General features: G+C 39.9%; 2 protein-coding genes across 4 annotated transcripts in view; one reads left to right on the top strand and one right to left on the bottom strand.

The window, feature by feature from the left end:
• Window positions 1–1881: 1881 nt before the first annotated feature.
• dstyk (dual serine/threonine and tyrosine protein kinase) lies at window positions 1882–22123 on the top strand. Its single transcript, XM_044213794.1, has 14 exons — window positions 1882–3079; window positions 5130–5539; window positions 9767–10273; window positions 10459–10654; window positions 12483–12721; window positions 13729–13812; window positions 13900–14076; window positions 16774–16903; window positions 17571–17727; window positions 18180–18312; window positions 18436–18549; window positions 19683–19797; window positions 20102–20236; window positions 21491–22123. The coding sequence occupies exons 1-14, from the start codon at window positions 2875–2877 to the stop codon at window positions 21676–21678; spliced, it is 2790 nt and encodes a 929-aa protein (XP_044069729.1). The 5' UTR covers window positions 1882–2874; the 3' UTR covers window positions 21679–22123.
• Window positions 22124–23350: 1227 nt separating this feature from the next.
• celsr2 (cadherin, EGF LAG seven-pass G-type receptor 2) overlaps window positions 23351–26890 on the bottom strand; it is a 67556-nt gene continuing 64016 nt past the window's right edge. The window contains exon 34 of one of the 3 annotated variants that reach the window (XM_044213727.1): window positions 23351–25902. In XM_044213727.1, coding sequence (XP_044069662.1) covers window positions 25878–25902 — 25 coding nt within the window. In that variant the 3' untranslated portion in view covers window positions 23351–25877. The remainder of the gene's footprint in view (window positions 25903–26890) is intronic. The other 2 variants (XM_044213738.1, XM_044213746.1) reach the window with 2 other exon arrangements.

Raw genomic sequence — 26890 nt, 5'->3', positions numbered from 1 at the left:
CATTCAGTTTTCTGAGTAACGTGCCAGAGTGTCTTCACTCATGCATGCAGAGGAACACTGTGCACAAAATAAACAATGAAAGTGCTTTTGCAGCCAAAATAGGTCCTAAAAATGCTGTAATCTGGGAACAGATTATCTTGCACACTTCATCTTGGAGGGATAAGATTTAGACTAGCAAAATGTATTACAAGAAGAATAGTTTAAGGGAGACAACATAAATATATACTGATCAGTCTCTGACTGCACATGAAACACATTTCCACATATTAACGTCACAAATTGACAAGATTTGTCACTATATGTCAGATATTTTACATTTATGAAATCAAAGCATATAAGCTTTTAATAGTCTATCAGAAAGTAAGCCCCTCACAACTATTTTGAGGTGTTATTTATGTAATTCAGTATGTCTGCCAGAAGAGGGGGCTCAGTAGCAGCAGTCCTACCACCACATGCCCAAAACTGGTCATTGCGTTTTCTAACTCAAAATTTCTTTGTTGAACAAAAGTTTGTAAAGTAGACTGATATATGTGCAAACATGTGTATCTTATACAAAACCAAGAGGTAAGCAAATGTGTATATGTATGGAGATATGAGTGGTTTAGGAAAAGTGAAGTGGATAAACAATAGACTGTGTAGTCGGTGGCAAAAACAGAGACCACTGCACGTGGTCAGTCTTCTTTGGGCCACAATTAGCCACAGAAATTACATTTACATGCTGATGATGGTACAGTATATATAACAGACAAGAAAGACGTTTCTTGTTCCTTTTTCATACATGTTCATACACTGGAATTGATCATATGTGCTAAAGAATTTGTCATTTGAGGGAACTAATTAGTAATTCAAGGGTACAAATTATATTAGTTTTTATCCCATAAGATTTACTGGAATCATTATGAAAGCCCATTACTGCCAGGGGGGAAAAATTATGCAATCAAATGAAAATAAGTCAAAATTATGAGCTAATAAATCAAAATTAAGGGATACTAAGTCAAAATCTTAAAGGGGCATATCCTGACTTTTAGTCCCTAGTAAGGGTCAAGCTCCAAAAACACTGGATTTCCCACAATGCAACTAAGAAGCGTCTTTTGTTAGACCCTTCCTGACTGGTACACATGACCAGACCATTCTACTGTGCAAACTGTTTATTAGGATCATCATAGTTACATACATACATATCATAGCTGCCTTACATTTTATAATAATAATAATAATAATAACTATTTGTAAAGCACTTTTCAAAACAAAGTTACAAAGTGTTTTACATTGTTGAACTAGGATTAAAACATTTCAGGACTGCAATGAGGCAAATAAAATCAGACAATTATAATAATACAACAATAAAATACCCAACAATAATAGATAACAATCATAAAGAACAGAGAAGACATGTAGGAAATAAAAAGCTTTTTAGAAAGATAAGTTTTGAGAAGTGATTTATAAGATTTCAAGTATTCACACTGTACACTTGGTATGTATCTCTATATGCACTTTTGCTACTGTTTGCACGATCTGGTTAGGTGCTAAACTGCATTTCAATGTACTGGTACTTACTGTGTGCAATTAAAATACTGTTAAATCTAATCTAATGAAATAATAAATCACAATTGTCAGAAAATAAATCAAAATAATCAGATACTAAGTCAAAAGACTTAGTTACTATTTTGTAATTTTTTCTTTGAAAACTGTCTCATAAATTTTATATATGTCATAATCTTGTCATCCTAACATCTCATCTATTTGTTTTTATTTTCCTGGCGAAATTGGGCTTCCATATTGGCTCCTTGCAAAATCTTTAATTTCTTTTATTGAAACACATTAAGTACAAAGTGACCCATCCACACACCGTACAGTGGCTGTCCTACATTTCCCAGGTTGCAGTGCGTCATCCCGAACCCCGCCCTTTCCTCTCCCCAACTTTGGCCGTGTCGACTTTCTGTTTTGCAGTGATTTGATTGCCTGGTCCCAGCTCCGTGATTTGGTTCGGAGACACCTCGCCCTGCACCACCACTGACTGTCCTCTTCATCAGCGAAAGAGAAAATAATCACTGAGTGCCGTCGCTCTCCAGGGTGGAAGATGTCCGCTGGCTTCTCCTGGTCGGAGCCAGTTTAGGAAGATCTTTTCCCAAGGAGCCTCGTCAGGAAAACGTTTTTGTCGTGCTTAGGCCGTTGTAATTTAGAGGCAACTGTCAAAGTTGGGCCCCTCCTCAAACACGGAGCTGTATGGCTGTGAAACGGTGCCTTGGACTATTTACGTGAAGTTAAAGGCTAACGTTATGTGTGTTGTGCCAGGCCAAGGCGAGGACGGACTGGAGATGCCTTCTGGCTAGCGGCGCTAACGTCTGGACCACAGTTAGGTCGCAAAAGACAGATTACTTAGCACGTTAGTCGTCAATATATTATTGTGGTCTTTGTATAATTTGTTTTTACGACACTCCTCAGTTGGCAGTCAGTCAGTCAGTCAGACCGTCGGTGTGAACTACAAAGGGCAGCTAACACGAGATACCGAAATAGCGGTTAGTTTGTTAGCTAGTTAAAATCTCGCCTCGAGTCAATAACACTGAAGTTATCTTTCACTCGAGGCACGACGTTAAGCTAGCTAGCTGTGCTGGTCAGCTTCTACATCATAACAGCAAACGCCACTGACACAAAACACTGCAGGGACTGTTGTCTGTCCAGCACTAATACATTAATGTTAATGATATGTTAAAGCGGACTACAAGTGAATGAAGCCGCCTCTTTCTGAATGATTTAACACAGCCTAGCAGGTGGGTGACATTTAAGCATCTCAACTAAAGACGTTCAATTTGGGGTGTTGGCACCTGCTTAACCTTGTGAATCACAACAAGGAGAAGGCAGCAGCTCAACCTGATGACCATGGAGGGAAATGTACAACAACAGAAAACGACTCCTTTAGCTCGGGAACTGACAAGGATATTTAACAGCTACAACAAGCACACCATACAGCTGAAGAAGAACCTGAAGGAGACTAATGCATTCTTCCGGGAAATAAGGCAAAATTACAGCAATGCTTGTGCATCAACTATTAGCTCGGATTCTGCTTCTCTGGAGGCAGGTAGGTTTGAACACATGCAGCAGCAGCATCTGAAAACCCCTGTATTGCACCTAAATGCCACAGTGTTTAAACCATGTTTAAATAATCCCAGATGGTTGACAAAAAACATATCCATAGCTGTGTTATACTTTTGTATCCTGTAGAGAAACAAAAAGGAAGAACTAACAAATTTCTGCTGCCAAGTGATTTCTCTACCAACACATAGACTGAAAAAAATGCATTAATAAGGGTTAGGGAAAACTAAAGAGATTAAGCCCCCCCTCACAAGCATGAGCAGACTAAGTGCACCAAATATGCTGAGATTTCTGCACTCACTAGCTGGCTGAGAACAGTCGGCTTACTGTGGACATATTTTAGTAGCTTTGAGTCCAACTTTATATTATTATGTCATATTGTTGTATCACATTCCTCCAGTACAACCATCTCAGATTAAGGATGTTTTATAAAATGTTTTTGACTGCTCAATATCCTAACATTTCATGAGTATTGTAAGCTTTTTTGACCATATGATTCAGATACTTATTTCTATGAAACATGGATTAAACGCACAGCAGTAATGGTATGCCAATAAAATGTAATGCATCACATCTACAGGAGTGTCTTGTACACAGAGATGGTCAAAATAATTTTCCTCAGTGTTGAATGAACAATGTTAATCTTAAGATTAGTCATAATCAACAGAAAAATTAGACCATAATGCTGCCTTTCATGGGCAAAGCCAAACCCATGTCTTCACCTGCTAACTAGATTCATCTTGCAAATGTCCTGTGGTTACACTTACTTATCTGGACAAAAAATGTGCATCCCATGATGCAAAAGCACCGTTCTTGATGTGTTATCTTGGTAGAGGTCATTAGTATAGTATATCCACTGCGCACAGGTCATGCAGTCAAATGCTCAGCACAGGTCTGTCTGAATCAATAGGCTTTAATGCGTCATGTTAGGTCAAGAGGTGAATGCTAGTAGGGGAATGCTAGATTAGAGTAACGGTTACAGTAAAACCACATGTATGTTATGTATGAAAGGAATGCACTGATATATTAATATAAAGTAGGCCATTGCTGCTCTCTCCCTTCTTTGTTATATAACTCTTTTAGACTGTGACTCAGCATCACTGAGGATTATGTCTGATACTTTAAATAATAAGGTTGAATTGGTTCTTCTGTGTGCTCTCCACATCTTAGGGTTGGATCTGACAATAATAGCCCAAGGAATAATATCAGATGTAAACTGTTTTATCTGATGATATGATGCTCAGATATAAAGGATAAAGGATGTGTCATTGAGTACCCTATCTCTGCTTACAGTGCCGACCAAGAGCTCACTACTTCCAGGAAAGAACAGGGCTGCTTAGAGCTACTGATAAGTTATGTTCTCATTAGTGATAGACCGATTAATTGGCCGATGCCTGCGCTCACGAGGCCAATAAACAAAAAATGTCTGCAGACACACCTGCAGGCAGCCTTGTCAGTGTGGCTGCTGTGGAACAATGTTAGCGCTCCTCCTTGTGAGTTTTGGAAAGGTTTTGAAAAAGTTCGTTTTGAGCCCTGTACTATAGCTCTCATGCATCCTGCTAGAAACGTTTGCCTAAATTTCCTCAATCACCATCATCTTTTCTAATTCAAATCTAATCTAAAACTGTTACTGGCTAGCATTAAATATATATTATATATGTTATAATGTATAGAATAATGCAGTCGAATGATGTCGCTTCTGACATACAGTACTGTACCCCGTTCTCCCTTTAAATACCAGTCACATTCTGAAATCTACAGCGTAACCCAATGTATTTTTCTAGATCATTATTAAGTTAATAAAAATTCTATCTAAAACAACATGTTACTGGCTAAGATAACCATGTATATTATATTGTAATGTGCATGGAATAATGAAGTTATACATGACTTTTCTTTGTTTTGATATCGGCTCCATTATATATCGGCTGCCCTTCTCTCTAAATATCGGCATCGGCCATTGAAAAACCCACGTCGGTCGACCACTAGTTCTCAGTCCACCTCTCAACATCATATACCCCCTTCTGTTCCCCCAGGCCAGCTTAGCTGCATCTCTTTCTCCAGCCATGAGGAAGAGTTCCTACGCAACACTGTGGGCGCTGCCCCGTACATCCTGGTACTAGGCCAGGACTGTGCTGCCCGCTACCAGCTGCTCAACTGCCTTCTGGGGGAGAGGCTGCTGCCACTCGGCCCTGAGGCCGGAGAGGCTTGTGAAGGAGTCCAGGGCACTGTCTGCAAGAGGCGGAAGCTGTGTTTCACCCATGGGAGACAGACACGGCTCAGCTTGGCGCTGCCTGGCCAGTATGAGCTGGTGCACCAGCTGGCGGCTAACTGTGGCCGCTGGGATACGGTGCCCCGAGAAGACCTGGAGATCCATGAGGAATGTGAGGACCCGGCCCACAGGCTAGCAGAGCTGGAGATCACCCTGCATCACCCACTGCTACAGGTAGGCTTTAAATCACAGGCCATGGATACACTGTGAAACCAAACGGATCTACTCTCTATACCGTGTACCCTCATAGTTTAAACAAGGATTTGAAACCATTTACATGGCATTGGTCCTTACTGGCATTACTTTGTTTCCTCTTCATGAACTTTGACGCGTTTACTCAGAGTTTCCAGATACATATAGTATGGCTGGCCGATGCGACCATGTTGCTCAAAGCTTTATTTTTGGAAGAAGATGTGAAATCAAGGTGAGATGCGGCTCTCCTAAGCACCCTGGAAGAGCTTTTACCGGAAATGACATCAGCAAAATTAGGTTGATGACATCAAATGCTGGCATCAGAACATTACTAGCTTGTTTTCCAACTCTAATATGTGATAAATGGCACCCATGGTATCACACTCTGAAATAAGTAGAGAGAAGTAAGAATTTACCATTTTAAAAAAATCATACGTCTTCAATGAATCGACATTGTAAAACGCACACACATCCTTGTATTATGCCAGTGCGGAGGGTATCTCTGCAGACTGATGTGCAGTATTAAGGGGCTTCAGTTATTTCAGTCATGATTAGGAGAATCTTTGCACATTTATTTACTTGGAGAGGGAACTTCAGGTGAAGCTGAAGTCTTTGCATGGTCCTCCATTTTGTTTGAACATGTCTGTCGATATACCTTGACAAGAACAAATTATATGACATTACAGTAATATATTAGTAAAATTGTGACGATATAGTAATGTCCAATGTTAAAATGAGGTTTGGAACAGGTTAAGGGACACTAATTGAGAAAGGTCATTGTATTCACAGTGCACTTAAATAACTGTTTTATGTAGTTTTTTGCAGTTTTATGTGAAACGTGATTTTTGCCTTGTCATATCGTGGTGTCCTTTTAATTATGTAATTGATTTCAATCATATGGCCGAGCCCTGTGTGTTCAGTTTTTGTGTGGTGGTATTTCGTCCTGTAGCCTTTGTGTTCACACATAGCTTAGCTCACAAACAGATTACTGAGCAGAGCTGATTATTATTTCCTGTGTTGTTCAGTGTTTTACTTTACCTGATTTGTGCTGCTGTTCATAAATACATTCTTTTCCAGTCGCTTTTCTCTCATTCAGGTTTTGGGTGCTTCTTAAAAACAGATTCACAGGTTACTGTTGAAGTTTACATGTAAAAAGGAAGATTGTTGGATACAGTGGTACAGTCATGCTGGTCTTCAGCCAGTGTGACCTGAAAATCACAATATCTTGTAGGAATGAATTGATTTAGCATGGTGTAGGGATTGTAGTCATTCCTTTTCATGTGTGACATGTGGAAATTAGTCTCTAATCCTTTAAACCAAGGCCCCTTAGCAAGCATCACACAGCCCCAGAAACCAGGCCTAGCTCTGCCTCAGTGCAACCCACCCGCCCAGCCCCCTTACGTAATACGTAATGGTCTGGTGCGATTCACATGACTAGGTCATGTTAAAAAAATCCCAAACCCTTTGCTGGGATGAAGTTGCCATGGTTACAGCTGAATTCTGGGACACTGGTTGTTCATGTCATTATAAACAACTTTTTTGTTTTTTAGTTTTTTAATAGCAACATAGCAACATCGAGATTTTGTGTGAGCTATGTAGAAAAGACCTATTCGCAACTTTTTTTATTCAACATTTTTGAAAAAAAAATCAATTAGTACTTTTCACACATTATACACATAAACATTGACTGCATCTTCAAAATATGTGTTTGAGACAAAAGCACACGTGTCAAGTCTCAGAGTTGTGGAAAACTTAATTTGTGAGAACTTTAATGAGAGTAAATGTTTGAGAGTTATTATATTTTATTGCATTACTGAATTTTTAAACATTGTTTGGTAAAACCCATGGTATGGAGTTTGCATGACTCTTCATTGTCTGTCTGTCATCGTGCTATAAACAGACAATGTGTTGGTATAGGTGGCTATTGATTTTTAAAACTTTTTTCATTGCTGCTTCAAGATCCACCAGTCTCAGTCTTGTATCAAAAACAATAAAGCGTAATAGATGAACGCCTGGAAGGAAAATATCAGTGCTGGAAGTAAAGCAAGTCATTTTACACCCCTGTTCATTTTCACGTGTGACTGAAAGGCGTGGGATCTGCAATCCCTCATTTGGCTCAAAAAGTTTGTCACACTTGAGAGGACTTCAAAGGCTTTAAAAGCTGAGTTATTGTTCATAATAATGAAACTTTATCATAGATTAGAGACAGAATGACCAGCGTGATCTTGGATTTAATGTATTTGAACATTTGTTTATTTCGCCATGCTTAAAGAAAATTTTATAATCTACAACTGAAGTTAATATTTTGCATTTAATTTTAATAGTTTTGAATGTCCACATTTTTTTTATCAGCCGGACACTAAAACATAGTTTTGTCACAAACTAAAGCAGTGTGCCACTCGTCTTTGGTTTCTGCTGAATGAATAAGAGATTAGCATGTTTAGGTTGAAGTAAACGGAGGCACAGAATCTCTCTGCTCACTGTGGTATTCACACACTCCTTCCATAATCACAGCAACCTGTTTTAGAGGCCAGCAGATGAGACCCAACTTGCTAATTAGCCTTCTCTTCATCCCAGAGTTTACCCATGCTTCCCACCTCAATTTAAGCACCCAGAGGACATAAAGGGTGCTATGCTAATGTTAATTGTGAGTGCGCCATGAATTCACATAAGAAAGTTTGCTTGTTAACAATGGCCTGTGATATTAGCAATCACCCTTAAAATATGCTAATAGAAGAATTTTCTTACAAGGCCATTTGTCTCGACTGTGTTACTTTGTATAACTGGTTCAGACTGTAGTATTAATGCTAACTCATACTGACACTTTTTAAAGACATATGATGAACAAAATAGTAACTTGTTGTTGAAAACTAACTGCATTAAGGCAATTCACACATTATGTTGATTTTGATTGGTTGTGAACAAATGTTTTGCAGGCTATCTTTGTTCCAAAGAGACTGCTCAGATGGGCTCAGCTCTTGTTTCTTGGAGACAGGACTGACTGTCTCCTTTGTGTAGCTGTTGCTCATTTTTGCCTCTTTTCTCTTGCTGTCTTTTCCCTCGTCATGGTCTCCCTTTCAAGCTGTGTCCAAGACTATTTTTGTTTGTCGTTATTTATCAAGGGTTAAGAAAACCTTTTTACTTGTGTATACATTTTTCTGCCCTGTCACAGACATTCCCAAGACCACCACAAATATTTATTTGCCATTATGTGTTCGGAAATAGAAGGAGCATGTGATATGTGTGGATGGGTTTTTACTTCATTTTGCAGTGGAATCCGTTTAAACGTCTTCTGGCATAAATTGGTTTGAAAACTGTGCTTCAATTGCCTTGAACACTTTATATAACCGGGAGCATAGTTTTGCTGTTAAGACTCTGGTCTTATGCATTTTATGTCAGGAAGTTAAAAGATCAATTCATCTAAATGACATACATACATTAGACATATAGAAAAGTAAACCTGATTATATTTTCTAATGTTGGTAGAAAATAATAAACTGGCCACAGTGACGTCTATGGATTATTCAGAGTAACCAGGACATTTTTCTGACAAGAGATGTTGCTCTGTTTTAAACCTGCAATAACTGTTTGTGTGGACACTTAAAGATGGTGGAAACAAGCTGTGAACTCAACACTGACATATTTTCACCTTTTTAAGTTGAAATGGCAAACCTGTTAGCATACAGTTGCCACAATGCCACAGATGTACACATCTAGCAGATACAAGGCAACATTAGCATTCATTTGGAGTTGTTTTTCTGGCCACCTGGTGAATATAAGTCCAATATTCACTTTCGTTTTTGGTCTCCACCAACTGTTGAGGGAAATATCCGGCTCTTTAGCTGCTGACTGCTCCACTATGTTCACCAGCTAGTCGCTGCTTTTGCCTCTCAGATGTTTAGTGTTGGGCAGGTGGGGTACAGTGTGTTTATCTGAACTTTTTTCACTGCAAACAGCTGCCTGCTGCAGCCAAAAACGATGCCGATGAGAGCGGTGAGACTGAGCCAAAACAGGAAAGTTGTGGGCCGTAAAACCAAAACAATGAGCTGAAAAAATTAGCAACTAAATCCAGTGGTGTCGTCCTAGTGGTGTCTGCATGGCTGGATTTCAGGGGCCTTTTTTACACAACCACATATCCTCATAATTGCCTGTATATAAACCAGTTTGCTTGAAACACATTTTTGTGGTTTCTTTGTGGTTCGTCATCAGGAAACAAAGGTCATGGTGGTGCCTTGTCCGAGTGTCCAGCCCATTGAAGAGGCCCTTGAAGACTGCACTCGCAGCGTGGTCCCCATCATACTCTATGCCATCAACCAGGATTCCCTAAGCACAGAGAAGGTGGCTGAGCTCTGGAAGGTCAAAGAGATGCTCCCCTTTCCCATCTGTTTTGTTCGTATCCCTGACACCATGCCAGCAGCCTCCCCAGAACCCGGCCGCCGTGCAGAGAAGGAAAGGGAGAGGGAGAAAAGCACCCTCCATAAGCAGCTCCTTTCCCTGGGCTTACTCAGTAGCCCGACAGGAAAGTGCTCCTGTGGTGCCCCTACACAGATGCCCACCCCGGGTGACAAGCCCCAGAGCATGCTGGGTGAGGCTTTTGAAAGACTGCATCGGTTGCTGGTGCCTTTTGCTCGCCAAGTGCTTCAAAACCAGCAGGTGGAGGCTGCCAACCTGCTTAATGGGCTTCATTGTCGCTGTCTAGATCTTTTCATCAACCAGGTGAGAGGATGATGCCTCCTAGCACCGGTCATCTGTATGTCTGTGATTGTTTTTCTGCTGCATACTCATGTGACAGTTGTTACTACCACTGCATGAACTGCTTGGTCTGTCTGCTTTGACCCAGAAACCCTTGAAAAATCACAAACAGATCATCTTTTTGTCTTTTCTGCGTCACTTCCCTGCAGGCCTTTGACATGCAGAGGGACCTGCAGATAACACCCCGCAGGCTGGAGTACACCCGTGAGAAAGAGGGTGAACTCTTTGCCTCCCTCATGGCCATCGCTAACCGCAAACAGGAAGAGATGAAGGAGATGATTGTGGAGACACTTAGCAGCATGAAGGAGCAGTTGCTAGAGGATGCTGCCAACCTGGAGTTTACAGGTTAGTGAGTAAGCGCCCTGGATAAATGCCACAAGGCAGGCAGGCAGGGTTTCTCTTCTGTGGCTTTTCAAGATTTTTCATATTATTAAGGAAGATGTTGTCAATCTCAACCAGAGTTGTGATGACAGTGAAGATTTTAAAGTCTGATAAAGCTTGTTTATATTAAAATAGTGGTTCTGAAATAAACCAGGACCTTTTTATCTGTGTAATTTCAATTTAATTAGCTCTTTTTTTATTTGTCATGATGTAGTATATACATACTAATAAATTACCAGTGGCTGTTGGAGAGGGCATATTTTGACATTATCAGTGGTTAAGTTTATCGTGAGCTGTAGTTTTCACGTGTTGTGGCGTCAGCAAAGACGATTTCTGTGAGGTTGTCTCTGCTGCTGTCAGACCTTTTAGAACAAGCAAAGAATTCTTGCCATGCTTTTTGCACACACAAAAACACACGCACACACACTATTAAGTTGTGTTTTTTCATTTCACATGCTTCAAATTATGACTTCAAAATAAGCTGACAAGCTATGATTCTTTAAATGCTTTAATTGATGTGCTTGTTGTTAAAAGGCCAAAGTCTTTATGACCATAAAGTAATTTGTGACCATGTGTTTGGATTCAGTCCAGAAGTGGACTGACTTTACTGTGAAAAAGTAAATTTTCTCTTCAGACAAAAGATTTATTTCAGGTCGTTGCAAATTGGATATATTTTTTTCCAAAAAGTCATTTAATCTCTTCATCAAGCCCCTGTTTGATAGAATAATAGCAGTTCTGCATTCTCCACTCTTGAGATACACTAAATCATATCCTATGATTTCTTTCTGCAGGAAAGATGAATATAAAATTGGAAGGGGGAAATGTGATTCGCTATGATAGATTGACCACGCACGTGCCTTGTTTATTTTGTTCTTACATCTTCAACTTAATGATAAAGGATTCTCTCTTTATTATTTCTCTATTAAAGAAGATGGCTGACTCGTGGGACCCAGACTGCAGCCTATTCTTATTATTTTCATTTGATCTATTCTCTCTTTTGATGTTGCCGATGTGACTCCGAGGGAGATGAAACAGACAACTGACTTGTCTTTACTGGCTGCCCTCTGCAGCCTGAGTTACTCAAAGCCTGTTTCTTTACTGTTTTTAGACTGTAGTCAGACCTACAGAGACATGACTGAGCCAGCTGCATTTCACAATCTGCCCACAAAGTTTTGCACTGTCTGACTCAATGGTTGCGAGCAGCTGAGAAAAGCCTTTCGCTTATTATTATGCTCTGTTTCCTTCCGGTCTCCCTTCCTGGGCCTTTTACAAGAAGCAGGTTTACTGGGTTATCTGGATAACTTTGCTGACCCAACACAGGTGTTTTTAACATTGAACCATACTTGGAATGGAAAGTGTTTGTCTCTCTGTAATGCTGATACTATATGTCAGATTAAGTGTGTGAGAGGTTAGACACCAAACCATACACTGCTATAGGAAGCCAACTGGGATGAGTTGTAGTATAATACACAGAATCTACCATAACCCTTCAGAGACACTTTGTTTTCCCACAAGAAGAGCTCTAGATGTTTTGCTCATGGACAAACATTTTCTAAGTCTCTTTAACATTTAATTATTTTAATCTATAATGCTTCGTTTCATGATGCCATCTTGATAGAATACAAATACTTGTGTTGTGAAACGGCCCTTTGTTCTCATGCATCAGTGCATTATGTTCAACATCAAGTGACTGTCTCATACTAATCTGACACCATTAATTCATCAGGATTTCTCTCTGCTAATTGGTTACACACGCCACATATTAACTTTACAAATTTTCTTTCAACTGCAGACATCATTGTAACAACTAATGGAGAGCCAGTTACATCGAAGGAGATCAAATCTTGCATCCACCAGATCCAGGAGCTGATAGTGGTTCGTTTGAATCAGGCTGTGGCGAATAAGCTGATCAGCTCTGTGGACTATCTGAGGGAGAGCTTCGTAGGAACTCTGGAGCGATGTCTCAACAGTCTGGAGAAGTCAAACTTCGATTCTTCCGTCCACAATATCACTTCCAATCACCTCAAACAGGTGGGCAGTAGTTTGTGAAAAACAGGAACCTTATTTAGTACGCTTGTCATGAATGTTAAGTGTGAAGATATTTAAATGTGAGCAGCATTTATTAAAGTTCCCCTCCAGACACATTTTAAAGTATGTAAAAAATATTCTGCTATGATTAATATGTTGTTTATCATGGTTTTCCCACATAAAAAAAAAACTCTGAAAAGGGGCTGGAAGCACAAATACTCTTTCTCCCTCATTGAGAAATTCTGGATCTATGAATGCCCCGCCCACCACAGCTGCATGTTAGGTTTACCTGTGCTGGTGAGAGCATGCATGTGGGTGAGAGACATACATCCATGGTGAGCGAGCAGTGTGTGTCAAAATGGCTAGAGTTAGAGGAAACATCGGAGAGATTCAGGCAGCCATACATGTTTGAGCCTCAGTCAGACCCAGATGAGGATTCTGTTGTGCACCAAAATCGGCGACTAGCAGACGTATCAGAATGGTAAGTGTAGTTAGCATCTTTTATTTATGTTGTAGTTAGCATCTTTTATTTGTTGTTTTTAGCTTGCAACTGGCAGTGGTTGTGAAACATACAACAATATCCGCTATGATGTTACAGTGTGTTCACGTTGTGAACACAAGTAACGTTAGTAGATAGTTGAAGGAAGCTCCAGGGTCCAGTTTACATCCAAAGCTGTTCGCTGTCAAAACTTTCACTAAGCTAACTTAGTGCAAACTCTCGCTCTCTGTACTGACAAGTCCGCTTTGCGCTGGAAGTTTCAGGTTTCTTTGCTGGTGGCATTGCGATTGGCTTTCGGATTTAGCTTGCCCGGAGTACGTTTGAATCTCAGATTTTAGGAAAGTGTCATCTTGCCCTTCAGTAGAGGAATGCGAAAACACCTCTCTAGTGACAAACTTTGCACAGATACAAGTCAGTAAAGTCAAGGTCTCTAGGCTGATAAATTACATTTACTAGTATCTTAAGCCGTGGGTTTTGCTGCATATTTACTTCCTTTTCTCATCTGTCACAGTTATTAAATGCTGCCTATCATGTGGAAGTCACCTTTCATTCAGGATCGTCCGTCACAAGACTCTTCTGGGAGCAAATTAAACAGGTTAGTGTCCAATAAATTCAGTCATAGGAGTTTCAAACCGTATGGTCACTTCTTAAGGAGTGTTCTTACTCTGTGTCTTGCTCCTAGATAATCCACAGGATAACGTTTGTGAACCCTCCTGCCATCACTCCAGAGTGGAAGCGGAAAGTGGCCCAGGACGCCATAGAAAGTCTCAGTGCTGCCAAATTGGCCAAAAGCATATGCTCCCAGTTCAGAACCCGCCTCTACAGCTCCCATGAGGCCTTTGCAGCATCCCTGCGCCAGGTGAACTTTCTCTCTTTGCTGCCTTTTTTTTTTTTTGTTCCTCATTGCTCTGTCTCTCAGTGCCTTACTGTAGTACTATGCCATACTGGCGATTACCACGATGTGGCCCTTTACAACAATCAGGAAAGTCTGCTTCGGCACAGAAAATGGAATAATGGAAGAGACTAACAGATGAAATCTTCTTTTCCTAAGCTGCTGACAGACCTATCCATGCTCATAATTTTTGAAAAATATTTAACTTTCAGAGTTAAAATCTAGCTGGCTACCCCACCGCTACTTTGTGTGGACCTGCAACTAGGCCTGTCGTGATAATTACGTATCACACTAGTGTATGGGTTTGTTGGGCAGCTGAAATGGAGGACAGGCAGGCTGATATGTGGCAAGAACCTATGCCTGATATAACATGACTTCTAAGACACCCTTAAAGAGAAAGAGTGGGATAATTCACACCAGGTAACAGAGCATGAGCTAATTTGCATAAAGCATCGGCTTATTAGCATTAGCTGTTGTTTTTAACTTTGCAGTTTTCTCATACACATCTCTCAGCCAAATAGTGTTTAAGAGCTGTGAAGAACATCCTCGGGGAGTTTACTGCTTTGTAATCCATTTGAACGAGTGTGACATTAATCACCTGACCAGAATAAAAGGTTTGTGTGAATTCCCTGCTGAATGGTTTGAAAGCCTTTGCACCTCGTGTATCTGTAGCAAAGTGCTGCTAACTGACTGGTGTGTTGTTTTTTCTTATATTTTTCTGAATGCACTTACAAATGACATCTATTGATAAACTGCGTTTCATCTCCATTAATATCTTCAGTGACACTTCTATTGACAGCTTTTATTGGCTCACAGGCTCTGCACAGCTCGTGCTTCAGCAATGTATTCCTCTTCACTTGAATTGCTTTGCCTTTTATGCCCCAATATGCAAATAACTGCGACTCCCTCCATGAAGTCCCTGTCTAATCCGTTTCAGTCAAATTGCTCTGATGGTAATCACATGACAGAGAGTGTGGGCCACATTACTGACTGCATTTCCATGCTAGCTAATTCTTCACTCCTAATGCAGTTACACAAATACACTGATTAATTGTGACAGTTTTATAGAGGAGGTGATGTTGGCCAATGCTTTGTATGGTCGGGGGTTTTGATGGACAGAAATATCTTAATTTCATTTAGTTATTTATCTGACTGAGTGATGGAGTGCAGTGCAAGCAAGGCAACATAATACAATTACATTATACTTGGTAACATTCCTGTCCATAGAGATACAAACTCTGGCCTGCACAATGCCGGTATGCATTTCGATAATGAGGAGGTGTTACGAATGTGAATGCAAATGCGAAGTGTGCTGTAAAGGCAAAGTATTATCAGAGGAAAGCTTGCCTTGTCACACATGAATTTAAGAGCAGGGTCCTTTTTCTGCCCTGAAAAGAATACATGACAAAGCTGCTCAGCACTTTCTAATATCCCCCAAGTTGGGACAATGTGATGTTAATTGCCTAATAGTGAGTGGAGTATGTTTGGGTTGGTGATCAGTCCGTGTCAAATTTCCAGGACCTGTGTCTATGCCTTTTTTCTTTGGCTCAGTCTGCTACTGCACGTAAGAGATTCAGTTTATTGCAAAGCATGCCACAACTTGCTGCATGAAAACTGTCATATTTCATAGTTTGTGCTTTACATTATCTGCTACACATCATCAGATCCAATGTTTTGGCCATTGTATGACAGAAAGAACAACGTGCACATTTAAGAGCAGACTTGTGGCAGTTTAATTAATACGAGACGAGTAAATAGGAACAGAATGAACATCAGATGAGTTCGTTATCTTGTGTTTTTTCATTGATACATCATGTTTTTTGGGCATAAGCTTTTCTAATGTACTTTTTAACAACTTTAGGTCTCTCCTCTTGCAAATGGCAGATCATGTATAGTAAAAGGTGCATAAATTTACTCTTCATCATTATCATTACTCTTAGTTGATGACGTAATATGCAGTGTTGCCTAACATTGGAAATATGGGCGAACTCGGCATATTTTACCAGGCAAACAAGTAGTTAAAATAACAAGTAGTAATATAAACTTAATAATCAGAGTAAAAGACTTATGATAGCTACTAAATTATAGTTCTCAGGACATCAATATTTTACTAATTGATTGTGATGGAAGGAATTAACACTATTATTAGACAATATGCCAGACCACAGAACACTTGTCTTGTGTTGATTATTTAAAAAAACAAACTACCCTCAATCTAAAGGACACTGGTGCATACTAGTGGGCAAACTTTACAGTATGTCCGTTCTCATGTTGACTTTTAAAGTTTGCAAAACAAACAGCAGTGATGAGAACTCAACCCTGTGGAGGGAGTGTATGAAAACAGACAGACATCCATTTACTGTCACCCTCTGGCACAGGAACTTTGCATTAACCAATCAAACAAATGACAACATCGCCACAGAGGTCAAGGCAGCTGGCCTGTAGTCGCTGAGAACATGAGGGCGGTCGTCCTCTGCAACAGTTTCCATGGTGATAGCACCTCCTGACGTTCTGATGATGTAGTTTAAGAAAAGAGGACAAAATCAGATGTAACAGGATGGACCAAGAACATTAGAGGTTGCTTTAACAGTTAAATTATTATTTTATTCGCAGCTGTTCTTAATGCTAACCATGAGATTTTATTTCATGTGTTGGTGTTTGTAGCTAGAGGAAGGGCACACAGGGCGTCTGGAGCGCACTGAGGACCTGTGGCTGCGTGTGAGGAAGGACCACGCCCCTCGGCTGGCCCGCCTGTCTCTGGAGAGCCGCTCCCTCAGGGATGTGTTGCTGCATGGTGAGTCACCAGCAAATCCTCACACACAGACACACACACATTGAGTGAAACTCAACAGTCTGCTCACACCTTGCTGCAAAAACGTAACTTTTTGTAACCTTCATTTGCGACTCTCATCATTATCATTGGATATCTCCACCAGAAATGTTTTCTGACATGTAAAAAAAATTCTGTTTTTAAATGATATTGTGTGTCTGTTATGTTTTTTTCCCCACAAATAACTTCAGTTACCAAGTTAAAACATTACATCTACTCCTCCTCTCTCACTGAAAAATCCAGAATATATGAACATGCACATATTGTACTGTACACAAGATGTCTCCTACTTCACTGTACAGTCTTAGATTTAAGGCGAGCACAGACATGAATGTGAAACCAGCCTTCTACTGTCAAACTCTGCACATACATCATTCTGCACAGTGATGGTCAAACATCGAAGTGTAGTAATAATAAGTAAAGCACTTTTGAGTGGAGGGGGACTTCAAGAACATCTAATTCAGAGAGACAAAAACCACCTAAATTGAGGTTAATAAATTTAGACATAGTCACATTATCAAACCTCACATAGCCAATGTACAATACAAATTTGTAAACCTTTTTTTTTTTACTCTACAACCCGTGTTCCGACATTTAAAAAATGACTGTGTTGTTTTCTGTTTTCTGACAGGCAAGCCTAAGCTCGGGCGAGAGCTGGGTCGGGGCCAGTATGGAGTTGTGTACTTGTGTGACAACTGGGGAGGACACTACCCATGTGCCTTAAAGTCTGTGGTCCCGCCTGATGATAAACACTGGAACGACCTGGCTTTGGAGTTTCACTACACAAGGTGAGTGAGTGTGAAAACATCATGATCTCAGCAGCAATCCTTTTTGCCTCAAAGTAATTTTAATTCTTCACACCAAACCGCCGCAGGTACAGAACCCAATCACAACTGTCGGTGCATTTTACTGACACTCGAGAGGTTTGAATGGGAAACTTCAAATGGCTTGATCAGTTTCAGAAGCAGCTGCATTTATCAAGAGCAGAACTCATTTCAATGGACATGACAGCTGCCTTGTTATAAAGGCCAAACTCCACCCAGTACATGAAAAAAATAGTTTTTCTGTTGAAGCCTTGAGGCTTTTGTGTGCACACGTCCGCATGTTGAACGTGCCAGTGTCTTAATAATGCATGTCTGCTCCAACTGCCATAAACCTGAGGAATGCAGGACTCAAAATGATCATGTGACTTAAATATTTTATTTTCCTCCCTTCTCCTTTTGCATGTGTGTTGCTGCAGGACCCTGCCCAAGCATGAGCGGCTCGTCGACCTGCATGGCTCTGTGATTGATCACACCTACGCAGGCGGCTCCAGCATCGCTGTGTTGCTCATCATGGAGCGGCTACACAGAGACCTCTATACAGGCTTGAAGGTGACTTGATAATGCAGTGATTAGAAAGAGAGATTTATTATTGTTTTATGGGTAAAGAATTGTAATCTTCATCTCACTCGCACAGTTAAGTCTCCATTTCCTTTCCCTCTCCATCTCTACCAGGCTGGTTTATCACTGAGGGAGAGACTTCAGATCGCTCTGGATGTGGTGGAGGGGATCCGCTTCCTGCACAGTCAGGGCCTCTTGCACAGAGACATAAAGCTAAAGAATGTTCTGGTAAGACCAACTAATAGTTTTCTGGAGTCTGTGACTTCTGAGGTGTTTTCTGTGTGTGTGGTTTGTTTTTAGAAGTAGTAGCTGTATCACAACACTTCAGGGTTGCATTATAAACTGACGTATCAGCAGGCTGTTGACATCAGCTAGTATCGGCTTTAAAAAACATTGTTATTGGGCCAGTACTACTTTTACTGTTGTTTTTTCCCCCCCTTTTTTGTGAAAATCAAAATGTCTACCGTTAAAAAGGTCTATTTTCACTGCAAAGTCTTGGTCTGAAAAACACCTGCCATGAATCACTTCAACACAACAGCTGGACCAATCAGGATGAAACTCGCAGCCCTCAAAAACTGTCAAACCTTGTGAACAACTTTTTAAACTAGCCAGCAGGCATTGTTGATATAAATGAGGCAAGACTGAGCAACTACAGTGTATATTTCTTATGATGATACTGTTGTTTCCACACCAGCTACCATTCTATTATTCCATAATCTTAAAATCAGAAACAAAAGGTGTTGGAGGTCAAAGGCAAGTCAGTATCATGCAAACCAAAGCGACACATTTAAGCAGTGTTGTGCAAGTTCACACTTCACAAGAGCTAGCTCAAAGTTCAGTTCACACCGATTTAAAATGAACTAGTTCACGTTCATAGTTCACAATACCAATAAATCAACTAGTTCACTTTCATTTCTTCCGTTTTTTTCCTTTACAAAATGCTGTGCATTTGACTTGGTTGGAGGAACTTTGCAGCTGTTGTCTCGTGGTCTTACCCTTTAATGATTTCTTGTGATCATCATTCACTCACAGATATTTCCCTAGATTGTTCAAATGCTTCAGCTAGATGTGTCATTTCAAAAATCTGTGACCCATCAGATTCTGTAACCCAAAACACCGGGATGCCGTAAAACACTTAACGACGTTCACGTTCATTAGTTGCAAACGGACACATTCAGTTCACCGCTCACCAAAAATGTGAGCGTGTTCAATGAACAGCGCACTTTTAGTGCGTTCATGCACAACACAGCATTTAAGTCGTCACAACACCTTTCTATTTAAAAAAAAAAAAAAAAAAAACCAACTAAATATTTTACATTTTTGACCTAACAAGCGTTCTACCCTTTTCATCCCTTTTCCAGTTGGACAAACAGAATCGTGCAAAGATCACCGACCTGGGCTTCTGTAAACCAGAGGCCATGATGTCCGGCAGCATCGTCGGAACCCCCATCCACATGGCTCCAGAGCTGTTTACAGGTACGATTACTGAGCCGTCACACAATAATTTCATTACGACGCAACTCCTGAGGTACAACTTCAAACAGTTTAATTGGTCAGAACTGTCTGAACAAGCAGCTACTAGTGAATCACAAAAGTTTGTCACATTCTTGCTTTATTTACTTGAGAGGACAATTCTGTTATATGACCTTTTATAAACAAAATGTTATTAGAACAGGAATTTGTCGTTACATCTTATGTCAGAATTATACGTAATTGTGCAGGAATGTTATACATCAGTCTTTTTAAGGTTTCCTCTCCATCGTGACCCTTCTCCTCACAGGAAAATATGATAACTCTGTTGATGTCTACGCCTTTGGGATCCTTTTCTGGTACCTCTGCACTGGTTCAGTGAAGCTCCCAGAAGCCTTTGAGAAATGCTCCAGTAAGGACCAGCTCTGGAATAACGTTAAAAAAGGTAAACAAACACACAGGTCGCGTTCACACCTGCAGTTCGGTTCGTTTGGTCCAGACCACAGAAAAAAAAAATACATTGTTGCGTTTTAGTTCTGGTCCGGTTCGTGTTCTCACTGGTTTTGACAAACAAACCGAGAACGGTAAACACAACATTATACAGACTGACAGGTAACCCATTGATTGGACAGTTTTGGTGATGTCATCTGGCATCATCAGTGTTGAAGATCCACGAGGAAATAACTGATTATGTTGCACAAGTCGAGACTTTGTATAAATATATACGTCACCTATACAAATTGCTTATAAGATTGCTTACTTGACAGTTGATGGCCAGAAGATGGATTTAATGGAAGTTTAGCTTTTGAATTCATGTTAAAATCGCATTTCTACAATCAAAAAATGGTGGTTGGTCCGTTTGCTTTTGCACCAGAGTTCGCTTGGAAGTGGACAGTGACATGAACACAGGTGTCACCCAGAGAGCATCATCATCATATGAGTATAATAGTAAATGAATGAAACTCTAAATGAGTGAAGATACATATATGCGCATGAGTATTGATTGAGTATTCAACGTACATAAAATAGCTAAAATTGTAACTCTTGGCTTAAAAGGACATATATTATAATCTGCAGAGCTGTTTGTATAGGATGTTGTGGTTTATGTAAGTTAGCTGAGGCGGGCGCTGCCGGTAGTAACCGGTTTCTTTGTCTTAAGCAGAAACAGAGACACTCATTTACTTTTTTCATAGCCAAAGTGTATGGAAGACAAGATAAAGCTTGAAATGATAACTTGAGTACATAAAGATAGAATAATACAACAATAATGATAATACAAACAAGACTATAATCAAATGCATAATATGAGAATAAAACAAAGTAACATGCTGTCTTTTATTCATCCAAGCAAGCTCAGTAGACAACTACAGGGATTAATTTGAGCTGGTGAGGAGAGCTGAGCGCTGAAAGTTCACATTCTCAACCGTTTGCGCCCTTCAACAACAGGCGGTCTCGCTCTGGTTGTTTAGTCAGCACCAGAGTTCGATCAGCTTTCACACCAGCTTAACTGAACCAGGCTAAACAGGCGAACACACCCTCAAACACAATATACCTGAGGCTGCGTAAACAAATAAAAAACCTTCCCTCAGAAAACATGTCAGTCTTCAAACATGAAGCGTTGCTGTTCACTCTATCTGAGGACACACTGTTGTTTGTTTTGGGTCTCTGTGTGTTTCACTTGTGTCCATGTCGTCTCCAGGAGCCAGGCCCGAGCGTTTGCCCAGTTTCGATGAGGAATGCTGGCAGCTGATGGAGGCCTGCTGGAACGGGGACCCTTCCCAGAGGCCCCTGCTCGGTATTGTGGAGCCCAGCCTGCAAAGCATCATGGTCCGGCTCTGCAACTGCGGCTCAGAACAGAAAAGCAGCAGCCTCGAAGACTCAAACTGAAAACACTCCAGACAAACTAACACACGTGTGATAGGGATTATGATCAGGAAAGTATATTTCTGGTATTTATGAAGAACGGAGATGAACAGAGAATTTGTGAAGAACAGGTGACCAATGAATAATGTTGGAACTGTCCTCCTTGTTCACAGTTGTTGGATTTACATTATTTATGAGGAGTTGATACAGACCAGAAATTTGCAAATATGTTTGTTTTATTGTTTGTTCGTTGTGTATTTGCATACAAAACTCTACAATATGCTTTTGTTGTGCTAATTGCCACTTGGTCACAGAATTATTACTAGATGCAAATTGTTTTAAAAGTAGTCCATTCCCAGTATTGTGAAAAAAAATGTATAAAAGATTAATTTTAGATTGTATTTAAATGGAACATGTCTGCATCTATACAAATACATCTTTTTTTAATAAAATGATCTGTTACAACACATGATTGTGTCATAATTGTTTGTTTATTGTATTATTATTCTCTAAATTACTGGTTCCCAATCCCTATCTTTTTGGCTCGTGACTCCTTAAAACACCTTGTCACAGGTTTCATATGTCCACTGGTTGTGACCAGTTCAACCGGTAAGTGACTCCCCCGTTTTGTCTGACTAATTTTCATAAGCTAAAGAGAATTTTTTTGGTAATTCACAAGAGAAAAAAGTCTGAGAACAGTCGAAAATCTGAGAAAAGTCTGGAAAAAAAATTGTGTAAATGTTATGCTTTTCTATCTTGTAAATCACCTTGTGACCTTTAGTGGAGATCCTGACCCCCATGTTGGAAATCAGTGCTCTAAGTTTCAAGTAGTTTGGGGACTCAGTAGTTCCAATCAGCACAAGTGGTGGCACAATTACAGGCACTTAAAGGCACAGTTTGACACGTTGAGAAATTCAGTTAGACGAAGAAGATCGTTACCACTCTCAATATGGAGCTGGAGCCAGGGGATGGTTAGCTTAGCATAAAGACTGGAACCAGGGGGAAACAGCTAGCCTGGCTCTGTCCACAGGTAACACAGTCTGTTGACCAGCACCTCTAAAGCTCACTAATTAACATGTTATATCTTTCGTAGAAAAGGTTTCAGTCGTAGTCATCTGGACACTTTTCAGAATCGACGTTTCGGCTCCCATCAGCTGAAAACCAGCTGTCTCCTGGCTGTAGCTTCATATTGAATGGATATGAGAGTGGTATCGATCTTATAATCAAACTCTCAGCAAGAAAGCAAATGAGCATATTTCCTAAAATGTCAAAACTGAGTTAAAACTCAGCTCTTCCCCTTAACTGTAGGCCAACCTGAGGAGAATCTAAGTGAGAAAAGGCCATCACTCTGATTTTATTCAAATGCTGAAAGTCATTAAAATTTCAAACTCTTCTATAGTTTGTTCAAACTTCAAAGTTGGTGCACAACATCTTTAGACCTGGACATGTAATTTTATCATCAAGTGGGGACAATTTTCCAGATGATAGCTCATAGCAACCCCTTGAATTTGAAAACTTTTTTAGAAAATAATTACATTTGTGAATGAATTGAAGTTTTAGATTTAACTTCCTGAACAAATGCCAAAACTTGCCTTTTTCCTTCTACATTTATAGACAGGAGCTTGGTTGCTGTTTGCTTTTCCTGACTATAATTTATTCATTTATTTTCAGTGCAAGAACCCAGTTTCCAGCAGGGATCATTAAAGTTTAATTTAATCTTATTTAATCTTTATTAAACATACCACTGGCAGATGCACCTCTGACAGCAGACACACGATGATACCACTAATAAAACCGTCTCTTTTACCTGTTGAATTTTGGTGAAATCCTTCACAAAAGTTATTCCACATAGAAAAATACCAGCCAAGAAAACATTTCAAGAGACTACTCTGCATCGCTACAGCTTTGACTTCTACAACAGTTGTTGGTTTTGAAGCATGTGTAGTTTTACACACCAGATAAGAGCAAAATAGGAAGCAGTTAATATTCAAAAACGGTGAAAGAACTTAAAGGAATAGTTTTGGGATTTTGGCAAATATGCTTGCTCGCTTTCTTGCTGAGATTTAGTTGAGAAGATCTGTATCACTCTCAGGTCTGTCAGTTATATATGAAGCTACAACTTAGCTTAGCATAAAGACTGGAAGCCGGGGGAATCAGCTAGCCTGGCTCTGTCCAACTGTAATAAAATCTGCCTACCAGTACCATTAAGTTTACTAATACTGGTTTTGGCCTTTATTTTATTTATTTTTTTACAACCAGCGGAGAATTGACTACTCCCATCCAAATTGTTGTTTTTATACTTCTGTGTTTGTACACATTCAACAAACGAGATATTATGTGTTAATTAGAGGTGCTGGTAGGTGGATTTTGTTTGGACAGAGCCAGACTAGCTGTCTCACCCTGTTTCCAGTTTTAATGCTACGCTAAGCTAACCAGCTGCTAGCTGTAGCCTCATATTTAACAGTATTAATCCTCCCATCTAACTCTGAGCCAGAAAGCGAATAAGCGTAATTCCCAAATGTTGAACTTTTACTTTAAACCGTCAGCTGCGAAACAACAGACTGAAGTGAAATTCATTCACATGGACATAAACATTTCATGTTTATGATCTGGTCCTTTTTTTATAGCAAATGTCTGACTTGTACAGTAGCAGGATATTGATATCAGCAAACAGTTGTAATGCAAAATATATCATACAGGGGGAAAAAACCAACACAATTTAAAAAAGAGAAGTTATTTGACTTGGCACTGATAAAAATTTGAGGTAAGATGGAAATGGTAGAAAACTGTTTAATCAGTAAAAACAGGAGCGCCAGAGTAAAAGAGACAATTCTCTTTTGGGATACCAGAGTTAATATTATTGAAACACCTGGTAGTGTTGATTCTTATGGCATGAAATTTATACATTAAATTCATATGGTTGATTAAATGGCATCCACAAATATCACTGACTCAGATAAAAGATATTTCCTCCAGAGTATCATCAGTGATTCCCAAAAACAGGGTCTGAATGTGTGAAGGAAGTTTACATAATATTTACTTACATTTAAACATATGTCCTTGATTCATTTACAGGCCACTCTGTACAGTAAAAATGGATTACAGCTCAAATATTATTACAGCACAGTTTCGCATGTATTTCATTATTTTACAAACAACAAAAGCTCCGTAGCTAATCTATAAAATACAGCTGTTTAGTCACTGAACTCGAATGAATGCGCTCATCCCTCAGATAAAACGATGAAAAATGAGAGCGCTTTTAACGTCCATAAAAAATGTGCTCTCAGTGATTTACAAAAAAAAAGATGTATCAAAAGTCCTTTGAGTCCTTTTTAGGTCTGCACATGCAGGTTTTTTCCCCCTTGGAAGGTTGAGCAGTGCAGAAGGCCGTCAGTCTGTGCAGCCGTGAACAGCTGTTGCCTCTGGAAACATCCTTCATTACTGAGAAATAGCTTATAGGGAGTGTCCGTTAACAGAAACATGCAGCGATTCGTTTGTCCTTGGTTTCAAGTTCAGAAATCCATGGAGAGCCTCTGCGTCTGCGAACGACCTGCACTCGACCGTTTTTGTGCCTCTTGGACATTTCAGGTGTAACGTTACTCAATAACCTGAGTCTGAACTCCTCAAACCTCAGACTGGCACAAACACTAACGGCAAACTAGGAAGACATAACAAAGTAGTTTATGCAAGAAAAAGGAAAAATTTCCCTGAATGTTGCAAGTCTACTGACTAAATGACCCACCCAAAAAAAAAAAAAAAAAAAAAAAAAAAACAAAAAAACATGACCTCTTTTTTGTTCCACAGTCTTCAAAACAAAATATATATCCTGGAACAAAAAAAAAAAACCTTACAAAAAATAAAATAAAAGAATCGACCGCCAACAAATCTGGGCAGTAAACAAAAAAAAGTGCATTGCTTCAAGTATGTAAACAAAATGATTTCTTTAAAGGGAGAGTGAGACTCGTTCTGTCAGTGTGCGTGAGCCTGGGCCAGTGCAGTGACTCCTGAGGTTTGGCACACGTGTATGAACTCACACACACATGCACACACACACACACACACATGCACACACACACTTCTTCAGAGGATCATGATGGCCGAGGGGGAATTCCTTTTTTTCTCCACATTTTCCTTTAAGGGGAAGACCGGTGCTCCCTGTTTGCAGTCAGTGTTGAGGAAGGAGGCTCTATGACCTGCAAAGACACACCCCTCCGTCAGCGCGGTCACATGGAGGTGTTGCAGTGGCTGCTGGGAAAACAGGGTGGTGCATGGAGGAGGAGGACAAGAAGGAGGAGGACATGGAGGAAGTGGGTGGATTCAGGATGGATGGAGAGGAATGTGTTGGAGACGAATGCAGCGCAACGCAAGAAAGAACACAAACAGAAAAAAATAAACATGTGAGGCGATGAAACATACACACACACACACACACACAGTCATGTTTCCATCACTTTTGGGGACAATAAAGACTTACATTCATTCCCTGGAGACTTGTCCTTCTCCTAACCATAACCACTACTTGGCTAACTCTTACCCTAACCTTAAACCAAGTCCTCACCCTAAAATGTAACTGAAAAAATGTAAATGTATTACTTGCATTTTGTCCCCATAAGGAAGGCGATTTCCCACAATGTGACTGTGTAAACAGATTTATGTCCCCACAACATGAGTAATACTCGTCCACACACACACACACACACACACACACACACACACACACACACACACACACACACACACACACACACAGCTGTGAGGGGTGACAGATGCTAAAATGATGCACCAATCTGAAGACAGTGATCCTGATTGTTTTGAATGAGGATCAGAGCTTCATGGGATAAAATTAAAGAATAAAAATCTATGATTTTTGGAAAGAGAGAAGGGGCAAAGAAGGTTGATTAGTAAACTACAATTTATATTTTTTCTGTATATAAGCCCTTCTTTATTTCAAGAATTGAGCATTTAAAAGTACCTTTGATATATATCTTTAAGAAACATAAATATACACGTATGCTAAGCTTTAATTTCATAGTGAGCCATCATTTTCTTCATATTGGACATGGGCAGTGATTAATGTTCACAGAGAATTCTGGTGGATATTTAATATATATTCAGTTTTTTTTTGTTGGGGCAAAACAGATGCTCTCTCTCCTCTAACCCTCCTGGCATCCATCTGTTAAAATGGCTGGTTATTGAGCCTAAACACTTTGTTACTGGCCAAAATGTGTTCATAGTA

Source organism: Siniperca chuatsi, linkage group LG2, assembly GCF_020085105.1.
Source record: "Siniperca chuatsi isolate FFG_IHB_CAS linkage group LG2, ASM2008510v1, whole genome shotgun sequence".
NCBI lineage: Eukaryota > Metazoa > Chordata > Actinopteri > Centrarchiformes > Sinipercidae > Siniperca > Siniperca chuatsi.
The sequence above is the reverse complement of the archived record's forward strand: the minus strand, read 5'-3'. Positions and strand labels throughout refer to the sequence as shown.

What these genes read in the sequence shown, in the direction of transcription:
- dstyk (XM_044213794.1), top strand. Translation starts at nt 2,875, where the DNA reads ATGACCATGGAGGGAAATGTACAACAACAGAAAACGACTCCTTTAGCT. An exon ending in TTCTGCTTCTCTGGAGGCAG is followed by an intron (nt 3,080 to 5,129) that starts GTAGGTTTGAAC and finishes CTGTTCCCCCAG; the next exon opens with GCCAGCTTAGCTGCATCTCT. An exon ending in GGCTCCAGAGCTGTTTACAG is followed by an intron (nt 19,798 to 20,101) that starts GTACGATTACTG and finishes TTCTCCTCACAG; the next exon opens with GAAAATATGATAACTCTGTT.